Source organism: Meles meles, chromosome 6 (assembly GCF_922984935.1).
Source record: "Meles meles chromosome 6, mMelMel3.1 paternal haplotype, whole genome shotgun sequence".
NCBI lineage: Eukaryota > Metazoa > Chordata > Mammalia > Carnivora > Mustelidae > Meles > Meles meles.
The window spans coordinates 121,308,423-121,325,714 of record NC_060071.1 but is presented as its reverse complement, the minus strand read 5'-3'; the positions used below and the strand labels follow the sequence as shown (position 1 = coordinate 121,325,714).

The 17,292-nt window shown below is 36.4% G+C and overlaps 1 protein-coding gene across 1 annotated transcript in view; it reads right to left on the bottom strand.

The window, feature by feature from the left end:
* Nucleotides 1-17,292, bottom strand: part of TC2N (tandem C2 domains, nuclear) — a 41,120-nt gene that overhangs the window by 6,467 nt on the left and 17,361 nt on the right. Inside the window, exons 4-10 of the mRNA XM_046007004.1 lie at nt 14,485-14,652; nt 13,106-13,197; nt 11,796-11,871; nt 11,149-11,249; nt 10,643-10,759; nt 5,796-5,987; nt 1,684-1,798 (exon numbers count right to left, since the gene is read on the bottom strand). Coding sequence (XP_045862960.1) covers nt 1,684-1,798; nt 5,796-5,987; nt 10,643-10,759; nt 11,149-11,249; nt 11,796-11,871; nt 13,106-13,197; nt 14,485-14,652 — 861 coding nt within the window. The remainder of the gene's footprint in view (nt 1-1,683; nt 1,799-5,795; nt 5,988-10,642; nt 10,760-11,148; nt 11,250-11,795; nt 11,872-13,105; nt 13,198-14,484; nt 14,653-17,292) is intronic.

Here is a 17,292-nt window from a genome sequence, read left to right as displayed (position 1 = left end):
TCTTAATGTAATGAACTGCATCTGTAGACTTCTACTGACATCCTTGTTCCTAGAACTAACCTACTATGTAGTCCTGGTTATTTATTCTTTTCATGCCAAGTTGGCTTTCATTTGCTTTTTTTTTTATGATTTTTCTATCTATCTATATAAGTGGTAATAGTCTATAGCTACTTTTTCTATGCACTATCTTTTCTGTTTTGATATTGAGAATATGCCCACCTCAGAAAGTTACTTTTTCCATCATTTCTCCTGCTTTGGAACAGCTTATATAAAATAGGAATTAGGGGTGCCTGGATGGCTCAGTGTGTTAAGCCTCTGCCTTCAGCTCAGGTCATGATCTCAGGGTCCTGGGATTAAGCCCCACATCAGGCTTTCTGCTCAGCAGGGAGCCTGCTTCCCCCTCTCTCTCTGCCTGCCTCTCTGCCTACTTGTGATCCCTCTCTCTGTGTCAAATAAATAAATAAAATCTTAAAAAAAAAAAGGAATTAAATGTTCCTTGAAAGTTTGGTAGACTCTACCAGTAAAATCATCTTGGCCTGATGCTTTAATTAGAGGCAATTCTTTAACTATCTACACATGGTTAATAATTTTATCCAGATGTTCTCCCTCTTTTGGAGCAAATTTCAACAACTTTTTTTTTTTTAAGATTTTATTTATTTATTTGACAGACAGAGATCACAAGTAGACAGAGAGGCAGGCAGAGAGAGAGGAAGGGAAGCAGGCTCCCTGTTGAACAGAGAGCCCGATGCGGGGCTCGATCCCAGGACCCTGAGATCATGACCTGAGCCGAAGGCAGAGGCTTTAACCCACTGAGCCACCCAGGCGCCCCTTCAACAACTTTTTTTTTATTATATATAGATGTTCAAATGAACAGGTATAGTTTTAAATGGTATTATCTAATTTATTATTGAATCTCTTCTGAATGTGAAATGTTATCCACCCCCTTTTCATGTTTTCTTTATTTTTTTGCTCAATCCAACTTACTATAGGTTTGTCTATTTTACTGATCTCTTCAAAGAAAAAGCTTTTGGTTTTATTGATTAGGTCTTTTGCTGTTGTCTTCATAATTATCAACTTCAACTTTACCTGTAACTCTAAAAAAGTAGAGGTAGAAAGTAGAGGTAACTCTACTTTCCTTTCTGTCTGTTGTTGTTTTCCTAGCTTCCTGAACTGAATGATCAGTTGCATTTATTTTTAGTCTTTGTAATTATAGTGGACATCCATTGCTTCTGCCTGCCTCCCAATATCCTCTCTTCTTGTAGCGGAATGAGGGAGCACTCTTACCCCCCTCTAGCCCTGGTAGAATGATCTCAAATCCCCAGTTCTAGGAGAAGCCACGTGAACCAGGCCTGCACAATACAAATTATCAGAACCCCTTCTTGCGCCCCAAGGCCCAGGGAAGGGAAAGTGTTTCAAGGGTTGAGTTTGGTATTTTTAATTTTTTTTTAAATTAAGTTTCTAGTTAGCACATTCAATGAAGGGCAAACTAGGAAAAGAATAAATTTTCTAGGCTGGTGAAATATATCTAAAAGAAATCCAATAAAGTGGTTTTAAGTTAAAAGGTAAGTAAGTTAAATAATAAAAGTAACTAAGATTTTAATGTTCATTACTAAGAAATGCAGGAAAAACTACCTTTTACTAATATTTTCTGAAGATTCCACTTTAAACCACGGATATACTTACTCAAAGCAAGAGGTGTTGAAGAGCTTGGAAGATACTGTGCCTCGAGAATCTGTAACTGAATTCTGCTATTTATGGCTTGAAAACAAGTCCCCAGTTCAAGTTCTGCATGGCAAACCTGGATATCAAAAGAGTGCCATTTGTTAATTAAGAATAAGGTTTGGGGATATTTCAAAAATTTAGAAATAAAGAACTACAGTTAGAAGAAAACACTGCTTTTTTTTTTTTTTTTTTTGACACACAAAGCTATGGTCCATAAGATGGTTAGGAGAAATGTCATGGAATCTGTAAATATGAGGTACTCACTTTCATGGATTCTGAAAATCCAAGTCACACCAACGTATCTGATTGTTCCAAATCAGAGCAGTCAGAAGACAATTTGAATTGAAACAAATTAAATTCCTAAGCAGCTGTACTAAAGAAAATGTCAGCAAGATAAACACCAAAGAAGCACACTTCCAAAAACACTTAAATGTATTCATTTGAATTATTTTTAAGAATACATGAAGCGCAATAAAAAGTTTCAAAGATGAGAATCGCCATTATATTTTTCTAATCGTAGACATGACAGTAGGAGCTCCCCAGCTCAGAAGAAAAAGGATTACTACAAGGAACAAATGTGTGGGTTAAGAGCTGACTTACTATGCTGAAAGAGAGCCAGCCAAAGAAGAAAACTGGCAAGAAGGAAGCTAGTGAAAGTGATGAGGCAGGAAATAATAAGGAAAAGGTCAAAGAAAACCGAAGGCAAACAATGAAATGAAGGAGAAACAGAGAAGGGAAAAGTTAAATTAAATTAAAGCCTTTGTTGATTAAAAAAAAAAATGCTACTGTTCTTGGCATTTTATTTATTTTTTATTTTTTATTTTTTAAAGATTTTATTTATTTGGCAGAGAGAGAGAATGAGAGGGGGAATACAAGCGGGGGGTGGGGGGGAGCAGGCCCCCTGTTGAGCAGAGTCCAATGTGGGGCTCGATCCCAGGATCCTGGGATTATGACCTGAGCCAAAGACAGACGCTTAAGGACTGAGCCACCCAGGTGCCCCATGTTCTTGGCATTTTAAAAAAGTAGATTAAAAAGGGCATTACTTACTGTTTACAAAACAAGGAAACTATGGATAAAATTTTTTATTATGGTTCTTTTTAAGATTCTATTTATTTATTTGACAGAGCGAGAGACAGTGAGAGAGGGAACACAAACAGGGGAAGTGGGAGAGGCAGAAGCAGGCTTCCCACTGAGCAAGGAGCCCAATGCAGGGCTTGATCCCAGGACTCTAGGATCATAACCTGAGCGGAAGGCAGACGCTTATCGACTGAGACACCCAGGGGCCCCTTATTAGGGTTTTGTACCCGCACTGTGATCATACTTATGAAAATATCTAATGGTTGCAAAACTTCCCTTAGTGTTACACACCTGTAGTACTCACTCACACAAAACCAAGCAGTGATTGGCAAAAGGTTTGTCATTTCTAACTTGCCAGTGTCATTTCGGAATTCAATTACTTACTATGTTCCAGGATATTACTTTAGATTGTGAGAAACTATTCAAAGTGGTTTTCAATCTCCCAGTCACCAAAAAATTAAAATTCTAATCAAGCAGCAGGTATACATTAAGTGTATTTTTAATGGGCACAAAACTGTGGAAGATATAGGATATGATCTCTGGTCCTGAATAATGTATCATTTTTTTGAAGAAAACTTTCTGAGCCTTCCTTGAATTGTGAAAAGTTATGCATAATTGGAGGAAACCATGACCTCTGATGTTGGAGCATATCTCCTTGCCGGGAGCGCTATATAGTCAAGCTAAGAGAGCTGGTCTTGGAATCGGTGCTTCTGTTCAAATCCCGCCTCACCAACTACCAGCTGGAGGAAACCGGGCAAGGGCTTCAGTGTGTTGGTCTCCATAGTAGGGGTACCAAGAGCAGAGAGCTCCGAAGTTTGGTGTGAGCATTAAGTCACCTAACACCACCTCCCCTGTGTGGTTAAAGTGTCTTCTGCACGAGAACCTCTTGTGCATTGTTCCACACAGAACTCTGGGTTCTCAAATAAATACTTCCATTACTATTTGTCAAGGTCAACAATTCTGTACCGAGGAAAACATGAGCTTACATGATAGTTCTACTGCTCACGGTGATGTCGTCACTGTGTGAGTCTGGCTCTGTCACTTTCACAAAGACTACCAATCTTCCTCCTCGACACAAGAAACAAAGCCTACTGTTTTTGCCTTAGCGAATAATATGAAATATTCACCCTCAGTAACATAAGTTCACTGGTCCAGTAGAGCTCCTAAGCTCCTCCTTCAGGCCACCAATCTTTTTGTATCCCTAGCACCTAACACATAGCAGATATACAAATGTTTGTAAGTCCTCTAATACGTGACATTATTTGGTGGAAACTTAGCCATAATCATTCATTCAGATTCTCCAAGGCAAATAAGATTAGAACATCTCAATTCCCCAGAAAATACCTTTGCTGAGTTATCTTTTGATATACTCTCCTAGTCTTTAAAGTGTTACTATATGAATCAACCACTTGAATAGTATATTTGTGCCCTCTGTAAAATATGGTTGCAGATTACTCTCTACACCAAGTTAATTTCAAAAAAAAAAATGCAAGGTGACAAACTCCTGTCACAGTTAGAAATCAAATTTGCTATATTTCAACAGAATATAAAAATAATCTAATATGGGGCACCTGGGTGGCTCAGTGCTTTAAGCTGCTGCCTTCAGCTCAGGTCATGATCTCAGGGTCCTGGGATCGAGTCCCACATCGGGCTCTCTGCTCAGCAGGGAGCCTGCTTCCCTCTCACTCTCTCTGTCTGCCTCTCTGCCTACTTATGATCTCTCTCTGTCAAATAAATAAATAAAAAATCTTTAAAAAAAATAATCTAATATGGCATGCTTTCATTCATCATTTATTCTTTCCTACCTATATACCAATATTCAATGCCCAGAATAAAACAGGCCCTTACTAAGCACAGTCAAATATAAAGAAAACAGATGGAAGCTAGAGTCTACTTTGGTTTAGAACAAGTAACTGAATTCTAAGTTGTAATAAATGCTGTACAGGGAACACACTGGAAATGGGAGACAGAAAATAATACATAAGAAATAACTATTAAAAATATCATTTTTTGACTACAGAAATCTTTTGGTTTTTATTTTTTAATCCCTAACTTCATTCCCCTCTAATTCAGTGGTTCTCAAGCCAGGCTTGCACCAAAGCATCACCTGGAAAGCTGAGAAGTACAGATGCTTGTGGCCTACCCCTGCCTCTCCTCACTCCCCCCACAAAATTCTAATTTAGCTGGTTGAGGTGTGGGCATGTTTGTCAGGCTCCCCACGTGATTCTAATGTATAGCCAGGGTTAAGAATCACTTCAAGTCACATAAAATATTTTTGAAGGCAGGTAAAATATAAACCCCATATGAACTTAAAATCACATATAGGCTTGACCTTATAGAAGCTTATGACTGATTTCTGTAACTGTTATCCTGACACAGAAGCTGCAGAATTAAATTATTAGGGATATCTAAACAATTCCAACAGTTGGCTAGTTGAGAGAATTAAAATCAGGTCTCAAAAATCAAGAAGCAGTACAGATAATCAAGTTCTTTACCAAAACAAACAAACAAACAAACAAGCAATACCCCAGCCGTAAGAACCTCCATTTTACCCAATTTATGGACAGATATTTAGCTTACTCATGATTAAAACCACCTTCCTAATCTTTTAAGGCAATGTCAAGTTTGGAGTTTATGATTCTTTCTTGCTCTTTCTAAGTTACCAGCTACTAACTTCAGGATTATTTTCCCTGACGTATGAAACGTTTATATAAAATGTACTAGGAGAAGGTAACCCTGTTATTTTTCAACAGAGAAGGCAAAGGATATCTGTTACCTTTTATCAATTACTTGATAAAACAACCTTTTATCAATTACTTAAAAAGTATTATTAATAATGACATCATCGTCTATTACTATTACTAATTCTTCTTGAGAGCCTTCCTGATCCTCTAGTATATTCTAGAGTGTTCAATTTACACTCCAACCAAAACTCACCCACAAAATAGTTCTAAACATATAAAACACTTTCAACATTACATACCACTATCACTTACAGAAATTTTCGAAGGTGGCATTATATCCAAAGAGTATTCCATCTCCTGTGTGCTGAGAGTTCTGAGTGAGAGTGAGCATTCTCCGATGGTTTTCTTCGTGGGAGTCTGAGTTTGAATCTTAAATACAAGCCTTACAGTTTGTAGACTTTGGAGTTTAATAGCAAAAACAAAAGTTTCCATAAATTCGATAATCTAAAAAAAAAAAACCCACAAAATAATAAAAAAAATATGTAGATAAAAGGACTGAAAAAAAAAAAGATATGCTGATGCAAAAGAAATGAAGATAACATTTTATAATGTAGGAAAGAAAGGTGTAATTTTTTTCACACAAAAAAATAATTTTCAATGTAACTTAAGATGACAATGACCTGAATTATTTTTCCAGAATTTATCCTGAATACTGCCTTCCTTAATTTCACAATCATCCTTTTAATTACTAAGGAACTCAGGTCAATATCAAGACCAAGTTTAGCAGAATATAGATTTTCTACTTTTTGTACTATAGATTTTCTACTTTTTGAAAATTGGGTTGTTTTCCATCTTTGGTTCTGGGGTATCTTTCCTGCTATTCACCACAATTTTTCAACAGTTAATAAGCGGTTCAAGAATCTCATGTGTGCTCTTTCATAAGTACCTCAAATCTAACCGTTCACATTAAGAGACTTGAATTATTTCTATTCTTTGTCTAACATTCTTCCCACCTACCTTGGGCTTTGATTTCTCCTTCAGTGATGTTTGCTTCACCCTTTCTAACCTGGAAATCAGTCTCCTTGGAAAGTGCTATCTTTTCTCATAAGCATCCACCCCAGGCAGCAAGTCAGTGTTTTCCATGGTCAGAGTATTTTCCAATATTCTTTTCATTATTCCTAATGTTTTAAACGCCTCGGCTTACCATGGGCTCACATCTTCTTAACACCGGACTGATTTTGCTCTGCCCTTCCTTCTTCTCTTTACTACATTCTTTTGAAAAGGACTTTTTTTTTTTTTTGCCTTTTGAAAAAACAAAATATCTGGGTAACATCAATATTTTAGATACTGTGGCCACATTTTGACTTTTATTGTAATTGTTTATGTCTGTATAGTCAGAATTGTGTTTGAGCTCCCAACCACCAGAGCTCTTTCTCTCTCAGTCTCAGCATCACACCAACAATGCAGTGTACACCAAGTGTTCTTAAACGGAGATGCAATGAGCTTACACATAAGCCACGTGTGCTGGTCTACTTCACGTTTTGCTACAACAGCGGTCAAGAAGTTGATCAATAATAATAATTTTAAAAGATTCTGTGCAAGTTTTAATATGAGAACAATTTTCCCCAACTTTTCCTAAGTTAACTTGGTTTTATTTTTTTTTAAAAGATTTTATTTATTTATTTGACAGAAAGAGAGATCACAAGTAGGCAGAGAGGCAGGCAGAGAGAGAGAGGAGGAAGCAGGCTCCCTGCAAAGCAGAGAGCCCGATGTGGGACTCGATCCCAGGACCCTGAGATCATGACCTGAGCCGAAGGCAGAGGCCTAACACACTGAGCCACCCAGGCGCCCCCAGTTAACTTGGTTTTATTTGGCAATCAAAAAGTGAAACCTTTCCTGTTTAATTCAGGAAGGATTCATCTTGAATGTCAGCATTATAACCAGAGTTAAGATTTATTTCCATCTTGACCTTCTATAATGCATATTTCCATAAAGTGAGATACGAACACATGTACATCAATTTTGATTACTGCCTTTTTACTTACTAAGAACATTTTTCCGTGTCCCTAAAAACTCTCCCTAAGGGGCACCTGGGTGGCTCAGTGGGTTAAAGCCTCTGCCTTCAGCTCAGGTCATGATCCCAGGGTCCTGGGATTGAACCCCATGTCGGGCTTTCTGCTCGGCAGGGAGCCTGCTTCCCACCCCCCGCCTGCCTGCCTCTCTGCCTACTTGTGATCTCTCTCTCTGTCAAATAAATAAATAAAATCTAAAAAAACACACTTAAAAAAAAAAAACCTCTTCTTAAACATTATCTTTTATAGCTGCCTAGTATTCTATAACATGTTGTTATGGTCTAAATTTGGCCCCAAAAAAGATATGCTGAAGCCCTCATGTCCAGTAACTCAGAACATGACCTTATTTAGAAAAAAGGTCCTTACAGATATAAATGGTGACGTTAAGGTGAGCTCACAGTGGAGACACAGTGACAGATGGAAAACAGCACGTGAAGATGGAAGCAGAGTGAAGCCAAGGAATGCCAAAGACTGCTGACCATTACCAGAAGCTAGGAGAGCAGCATGGAACAGATTCTCCCTCACTGCTGACACCTTGATTTCCAACTTTCTCCAAAACTGTGAGAGAGAAAACTCTGTTGTTCTAAGCCACCCAATTTGTGGTATTTTACTATAGCAACCCACAAAAACTATAATGCCCATGGTATAGATTCCATGAACTTTCTCAACCGTTCCCCTATATAAGACATTTAGTTGGTTTCCAATTATTCCCTTATGAACAAAACTGCTAAGAATACTTTATTATTTTTATTTGCATTTTAAACTATTTCCATGGAACACATTCCAAGTAGAATTACTATGTAAGGTGTATAAATATTTCAAGACTTTGATGTGTTTTGTCAAAATAATTTCCAGAAAGTTCTATGTTCTAGAGTAATTATAAACTTTTTCCTAATTTTAATAAGCAAAGAAAGAGAACAATATGGAGTTTAAATTTGAATTTCTATAACTACTAGTGAGAGTAAATTTTTTTCATGATTATTAGTTATTTGAATTACCTTATTTTTAAATTATGTCCTTACAGAAAACACCTTTCATTTGCATGGAAAAACACTAACCTTTCATATATGAAAAGACAAAAATGAAGATATATTTAAACTAATGGGAAATCTAAAATCTAAATCTAAAACCAAATTCAGGATCATAAGTCTTCTGAGTATAATAACTGGAAATACTTAGAAAGAAATTTATTACAATCATGCAATTATTCTTCAAAGCCAAAGTGGGTTAGGAGGAAAGAAAATGAAAATATAGGCATTTTCCTTTCATACAAGAAAAGTAATCTCCTTAGATGTTGTTCACTTTGTATATACTTCAGTGATTAAGGTTTTCTTTTTAAATGCAACTTGGACAATGAAATAAAATAAAAAGAAAATATTTTAAATGAATAAAATAAATTTAAATAAAAGTAAGATAAAAAGATTTTCTTTTTTTTAATTTTTTTTCACTTTTTTTTTAAATTTCTTTTCAGCGTAACAATATTCATTGTTTTTGCACCACACCCAGTGCTCCATGCAAAACGTGCCCTCCCTATTACCGACCACCTGGTTCCCCAACCTCCCACCCCCTGCCCCTTCAAAACCCTCAGGTTGTTTTTCAGAGTCCATAGTCTCTCATGGTTCATCTCCCCTTCCAATTTCCCTCAATTCCCTTCTCCTCTCCATCTCCCCATGTCCTCCATGTTATTTGTTATGCTCCACAAATAAGTGAAACCATATGATACTTGACTCTCTCTGCTTGACTTATTTCGCTCAGCAGAATCTCTTCCAGTCCTGTCCATGTTGCTACAAAAGTTGGGTATTCATCCTTTCTGATGAAGGCATAATACTCCATCGTGTATATGGACCACATCTTCCTTATCCATTCGTCCGTTGAAGGGCATCTTGGTTCTTTCCACAGTTTGGCGACCGTGGCCATTGCTGCTATAAACATTGGGGTACAGGTGGCCCTTCTTTTCACTACATCTGTATCTTTGGGGTAAGTACCAGCAGTGCAATTGCAGGGTCATAGGGAAGCTCTATTCCTTTTTTTTTTTTTTTTTTTTAAGATTTTATTTATTTATTTGACAGACAGAGATCACAAGTAGGCAGAGAGGCAGGCAGAGAGAGAGGAGGAAGCAGGCTCCCTGTGGAGCAGAGAGCCCGATGTGGGGCTCGATCCCAGGACCCTGAGATCATGACCTGAGCTGAAGGCAGCGGCTTAATCCACTGAGCCACCCAGGCACCCTGGGAAGCTCTATTCTTAATTTCTTGAGGAATCTCCACACTGTTCTCCAAAGTTGCTGCACTAACTTGCATTCCCACCAACAGTGTAAGAGGGTTCCCCTTTCTCCACAACCTCTCCAACACATGTTGTTTCCTATCTTGCTAATTTTGGCCATTCTAACTGGTGAAAGGTGATATCTCAATGTGGTTTTAATTTGAATCTCCCTGATGGCTAGTGATGATGAGCATTTTTTCATGTGTCTGATAACCATTTGTATGTCTTCATTGGAGAAGTGTCTGTTCATATCTTCTGCCCAATTTTTGATATGATTATCTGTTTTGTGTGTGTTGAGTTTGAGGAGTTCTTTATAGATCCTGGATATCAACCTTTTGTCTGTACTGTCATTTGCAAATATCTTCTCCCATTCCGTGGGTTGCCTCTTTGTTCTGTTGACTGTTTCCTTTGCTGTGCAGAAGCTTTTGATCTTGATGAAGTCCCAAAAGTTCATTTTCACTTTTGTTTCCTTTGCCTTTGGAGACATATCTTGAAAGAAGTTGCTGTGGCTGATATCGAAGAGGTTAAGCCTATGTTCTCCTCTAGGATTCTGATGGATTCCTGTCTCACATAGAGGTCTTTTATCCATTTCGAGTTTAAAAGATCTTCTTTTTAAATGCAACACTGGACCATGAAATATCAAGTATTTTTGAAGCACAAAATTGTCTTTAAAAAGCAATGAATATGTAGTTTGCAATTTCTCCAAAATAAAACACTTTCTCATTGCAATTCTTTACATAGTTTAAAGTGAAAAATATGAAAAAAATAAATAAATAAATAAATAAATAAATAAAGCAAAAAGAAATTCAAACACAAACAGCCACTTACAGGAGAGCCATCCTTTGCTGAAGATTTGAAATGCACGGGTTTGGGCAATGTCAGTGTTCCTTTTATAGAAATAGTAGGAGTGTCTCCACAATTAGAAGGCCAACTTAAATCTCTGCACTAAAAAAATTAAAAATACAGTTTGAATTTTACAAAGAACCCTAACAATACAAATATTTGATGTATTTCTTGAGTTAATGAATTAATTACAAGCCATAAAAGTAAACGTTAGGGTACTGAGATCTTTTATTTCATCTACATTAAAATAATTTGACATTTAATGTTCCAGACAGCATATCAATTTCCTTCTTGAGGTTAAAAACCACAATTCCATCAGACCTACAGATTTAGTTTCTTTAGAGTCTTTTTAAAATACTGTTTTCTGCAGAATAGTACAAAATCCTAAATTCCAAAGAGGGTATTGTCCGTTACCCAGAGAGAGCAACAGATGTTTATAACGAAAACATTCAATTTTGTCAGAAAAGCTGGTATTTGCTAAATTAACTTACCTGCAAAACTGTGATCCAGATCTGCTCTACTGAAGAATTATAAAACACTTTCACATTCAATCTCCCAAAATCTCTTTCATCTCCCGACAGAGTAATTGTATCTGAATTGTAAAAGGACAAGGACATTTGAAATGCTATGCAATCCTTCTAATCCAATTACACTTTGACACAATCTAATTTTAAGAGCACACCTGAAAATTGCCATTATTTTTTTTTAAGTTGCCACTTCAATAAGACAAAAATCTCACTTCAGTGTTACTACTGGAATGGTAGGGGAAGACCTTCTGTAAGAAGTACATTGGCTTGAAAACTTAACGCAAATACAGCCTGAGTGACTTACATTAAAACTAAGATACACTTTCCCAAATAACACTGACATGGCTTTAATCCTGGATGCTTCTGGAAGTTTCTGCACTAGAATACTTCAAAACAAACAAAAGGCAAGTCACTGCTTTGTGTTTTTTAAAGATGCATTCATGCCTGAACACTAAAATGGGCTACCTGATCCGAGTATTCATATGTAGATAACAGATGTAACCATCTAGAAGTTTTCTTTTTTACCTTATCATATATATATTCAAATTACTGTTCGGTAGAAATAATTTCCTTGAAAAAAGAATATAAGAAGAAGGCACTTTATTTCTTACCCAGGCTTCTGTTACTGCCCTGGGAATTTTTCCTTGAAGAAGAAGTGCTAGGCATGCTGGACCAGGAATCATGTCTCTGGAGATAAAAAAACAAAGAACTCATTGTTCTTGAGTCTGATATTGCACGTCAAACTTTAAAGATTCTGAAACTTAACCCCTAACACCCATCCTGGTATCAAACTGCATGCTAACCATGTTGGCAGTACTACTGGTCAGAATGTCCCTCTTTTAGATGGTAAAGAGAAAAAAAGCTTTCTGTGCATGTTACCAGGAAAATCTTCAATAGCTTACTTAATCACATATGGGGAAAGCCTTTGCTGTTTGGGGTTTGGTTTTATAATAAGGAAAAAGAGGTTACTGCTTATTGTTTCCTACTTGAAAGTACCAGTAAAAATAAGAATACATTTGGAAGTGCCCTGTTACTTAAAAACCTGCTACGTAGCAGTCATTAAAGTGTCGTCCCTCTGAACCAGCAAGATCAACATCACCGGGGAACTTGCTGGAAAGACAAACTGGAGCCCCCAGGGCAGAGCTATGGAATTAAAAGCTCTGGGGGTATGATGGGCTGCCGGAATTTTAACAAGCTCGCCAACCTATTCTGATACACATTCAAGGGCTGGTGCTCTGCAGAAGTAATTCTGCGAGAAATTAACCCTACTGACAAAGCCGAAGGATTATTTAGGATACACTTCCATTTAATAAAATACATGTATATACACTCACATGGAAAAAAAAAACCTCAAGTATCTAGAACAGTATTTTCATGTACTTTTATTCTCAGTTATAGGAATATAGGTGATTTGTCTTTTTACTTTGCTTAACTCTATTTTGTAATTTTTAATAATTACAATTTACTTATACTTTTATAAGAAACTTTAAACATCAAAAAATTATTCTATTTCAAAAACAGGAGGATGCTATGTTAATATTAATGAGTAATTAGAATCCTGTATCTCAATAGAAATACTAATTTTTACTAAGTAGGTAGCTGATTCAATAAGGAAGTTTCCATCAATAAGCACTTCTAATCGTATCTTTTCTAAATTCCAAATGCCTTCAAGATTACCTGAGTGATTACCAACTGAGAAAGGTAAGATTCATTTAAAAAAAGAAAAAGAAAAAAAATGCCTTTTAATAGCTGAAAAATGTGAAAAAATGCACATGGGAAATGTTAAGTATTTATTCTTCAGATATTACCACAGATTTAACTACAAAAGGTCTATACATGTTGTTTCTAATGTAATTCACACATTCCTCATTTTTTTAGCTTGAAAATAAGTTATCCTATACAATTTATATTAATAATTCACCTGCATGAACCGCTGAGATGAGCTTGTAAGATCAAACATAGACTTGCTTAGCCCAGGAGAACTGGGAAGTTTGCTGGTCCTTAAATCACAAACTATAAAGAAACATGGAAAAATTTCTTTTTATCAAAGAAGAAAAAACATTGGAATTTTACTTAATCACTATGAACTAAATCTCTATAGGAGTGCATCATGAATATTAATGCAATCTATTGAACAGATAAAGTCTTCTACTAAAGTTTAATTTTTTTTTTTCAATTATTTTACTTTGGTTCAAACAGAAACCAACACAAATCAAACAACATATTTTCACAACCACATCAAATATCGAGCAGGAAAAACTCATTCTTTTTGTTTACATTACAATTCTTCATTCCATAGGAACACTCTAAGAGAATGTAGGTCTTCTGTGCTAAATGCAATTCAACAACATAATGAGCATTTAGTACATTAAAAAACAAATTGAATTCCATGTGTTCCTATATTTCTAGTTTACATTTCTAGTATCCCTCCTAAACTAGAAGATTCCTTTTTTTTTTTTTTTTACAAATTTTATTTATTTGACAGAGAAAGAGAGCATGCACAAGCAGGGGGAGTGGCAGGCAGAGGGAGAGGGAGAAGCAGGCTCCCCACCCAGCTGGGAGCCCAACACCTGGCTCAATCCCAGGACCTGGGATCATGACCTGAACCAAAAGCAGACACTTAACAACTGAGCCACCCTGGCACCCAACACTAGAAGATTCTTAAAGAATGGAACTCAGTACATTAACCATGTGTTCTAAAACAGTGCTGAAATAAATATTTAAATAAGTACTTCTACCTTGTTTTCAGCACCTCACCCTGAATTCAGTTGTTGGGATAGCCATTTCCATTAAAAACTTGAAAAACAGAATTTTGTGAATCACATATGTACATGAAAGTCTAAAATTGATATAGTGCTCAAATATTAAACTAAGAAAGTCCTATGATCATGCAGGCATTTTCTGTTTTCTTTGTTCATGTTTGTAATCTCATCATGAGTTTGTAAATTTATAATTTTCACTGAATAGAGCAGAAAGAAAAAAGCTAATAAATATCTATTGTAGAGTTTCTGAATGGATAGATGATACAGGAAAAAAAAAATGAAACTTTTCATAAAAGGACAAATAAAATGGAATTGGAACTACCAATACACATAATTCATTAATCCTTCAATTTTCACATTAGATAGAATACCACAGAGATGCCATAATGTATATCATATCACTTCTGAAGCCTGCTTTTCTCTTATGTTTTTATTTTTGATAATTAGAATCCTCTCTTCTAGGGTCTTAGATCTCATTTGACTTCTACAGTTGTTAAAGAGAAACACAAAGAAGAAACACACAAAAAAGTTTTCATACCTGATCCATACAGTCTCACTGCTTCTGAACGAGGAGGAAGGCGCCGGCTCAAATCAGGTGAAATGTGCGGATACCTGTAGCACGGGTTGTAAATGTCATAGCCAGGTCCATGCTGGGATGAACTGGAAAGTTCTACCTTTCGATCTCCAAAAGATGCTCTGGCAGATCCTGAAAGAAAGTGTTTCTAAAGTTTTATAATACCCTTTTCTTGGAGTTATTAGCTAATGGCTAATGCAGCCAAGGCAGAGGGAAAAAATTTTTGTCTCAAGTAATACCAAATGACATGTGTTTGAAATATAAAAAAATAAGTACACATTTATTGAGCTCTGCATGGAGTCTTCTGCCAGGGATCAGCCATGAGCCCTGCTTTCAAGACAGTCTGGTAAATTTTTGGCATTTTTCTTTGCCCCATAAACAATTCTGTATTTTGTGATCTGAGTTTCCTTTTATTTTTCTACTTATACAAAGAACACCTATTAAGTAAAAAGATAATCATTGTTTTGATGAAGATGCAGAACATTTATAAAAACTGACAGCATGCTGAGGGACACAGAACAATTCTCAATAACTCTGAAAGGACTGAAATCACAGAGTAATGCTCTCTAACCACAATGCGATAAAGTTAGCAATCAACAAAAAAGGTGATTAGAAAATATTTATATGGAAACACAAAGGTCCTAGGATAACCAAACAAATCTTTAAGGAGAAAAACAAGATTAAAAGATCTGTGCTACGGGGTATTAAGAACAGAACACTGGCACAATAAAGTAAAACTGAGCAGAACAGAAAGAGACACACATTATTTTGTGGACATTAGATTTACAATCAATGTGGTACTGGAAAATGGTGCAGAAAGAACAGTCTTATCACTAAAAGGTGCTAAGACAATTAGATATTGATATATACTAAAAAAAAAACCTTCATCCCAACTTAAAACATTCACAAAACAGTAATTTCAATTGGATGTGGGTCTAAACTAAATGTTAAACGCAAATCAATAAAACTTACACACTTAAGTAAATGTATAAGGCAGTTTTCACAGCCTTAGAGCTGGGAAGAACTTCCTAAATGGAACAAAGCATTTATCATAAAAAGTTTTAATACACTGAACTACATTAAAATCAACATTTTCCATTTTTCTAGACTATTGAAGAGGGTGCAAAGGTAACCCACACTGTGGGAGAAGACATGTACAAGAAGCAGAACCAACAAAGGGCTCATGGCCAGAATACATCAGGAATTCCCACAAATCAGTAGGGAAAAGACAGGCAGGCCCACGTATAAATTGGCTGTAGGACTTGAGCAGGCACTTCAGAAGAGAGGCTATCCAAATAGCCAAAAAATATGAGCGGGTGCTCAATTTCATTGGTCACGAGGCAAATGCAAATGAAAACTCCAAGGAGATTCCACTCCAGCCTCACCGGAATGGTTAAAATCAAAAAGCCTGACAAAAGCAAGTGTGGACAAGAGAAGCGCAACGTGAACTACCAAGCTTGGCTGGTGGGAATTAAACACTGAGGCAATCTCCGCAGAAAACAGTGTGGCAATCTTGACGAAGGCTGAGCTATGCATACCCTGTGACATGACAGTGCTGTTCTGGGACACGTACACGACTGAAAGCCTGCACGTGTGCTCCCCGAGACTCGTACAAGCATGTGTGTAAGCATCATTATCCATCACAACCAAAAAATCAGAAAAAACTCAATGACCATCAACAGTAAAATGGACTGTAGTTTATACCTACAATGACCATCAACAGTAAAATGACTGTAGTTTCTACCTACTACTCAAAGCAACTTTTGTATGCTGTACTGACACATGACTGTATACCATGCCATTTGGGGTAAAAATGAATCTATTTTTTAATAAATACAATAAATATATTGTACAGATATTAAAACCAACTGAAGCTACTGACAACAATGTGAATGACTCTCGCAAAAATGATGTTGAATGAAAGAACCCATAAACAGGAGACTATGCTAAATATGGCATTTCATTTACCTAAAGGTCAGAACACAGAAAAAAATAAACCATGACATTTAGGGATATGTGCTTCAGTGGTAAAAAAAAAAAAAAAAAAAAAAAGTGACAGAAAAGAGGGAAGAGGGAGGCGTCTGTGTACTGGGGTGAGACATATTTGTTTACTTGAGTGGTGGCCATATATGTGTTTTGTTTAATAAATTACGGAACTATATATTTCTGCTTTGTTCCTTTTGTTCCTTTTTTCTACATGTGCATATTCCAAATTAAAAAGGGTAAAACCAGTAGATCAAATGCCTTCCAAAGTTCAGAATCATATTGGAAATAATATAGAGACACAAAATAAAGTTTTCAAGTATTTAAATCATTGCCATCTTTTCATCCTCTTCATCCTATTTAAAATAGATCCCACAGTATAAACCAATACTTTCTGAATTAAGCTAACCCATAAAACAGGTGGCTTCATACTGAGTTCAGAAAAGAAAAACAAAATATGGGGTTATGAGGTGAGATCTTACACTTACCCAGTTCAAATAACTATGTGTATAATCCAACGCAATACATAGGCAGAGGGGTGCCAAGAGGGAGTTACGATGCCAGAGAGCTTTGTGAGGAGCCTGTACATCTTAGGAACTAACCCTTAAGTCATTCAGCGCACAAGCACTACCACAAGTCTGTTTATGGTAACAAGGATACACTGTCACGAGTCGTAGCACCCAAGATGACTCACTACCTTTACAGGCTACACCTAAAAAAGAATATTCTGATTTCATTTTTCCTTAACAGAATTCCAATTTTCCCCTCAAATGGTATACAGTGATATCG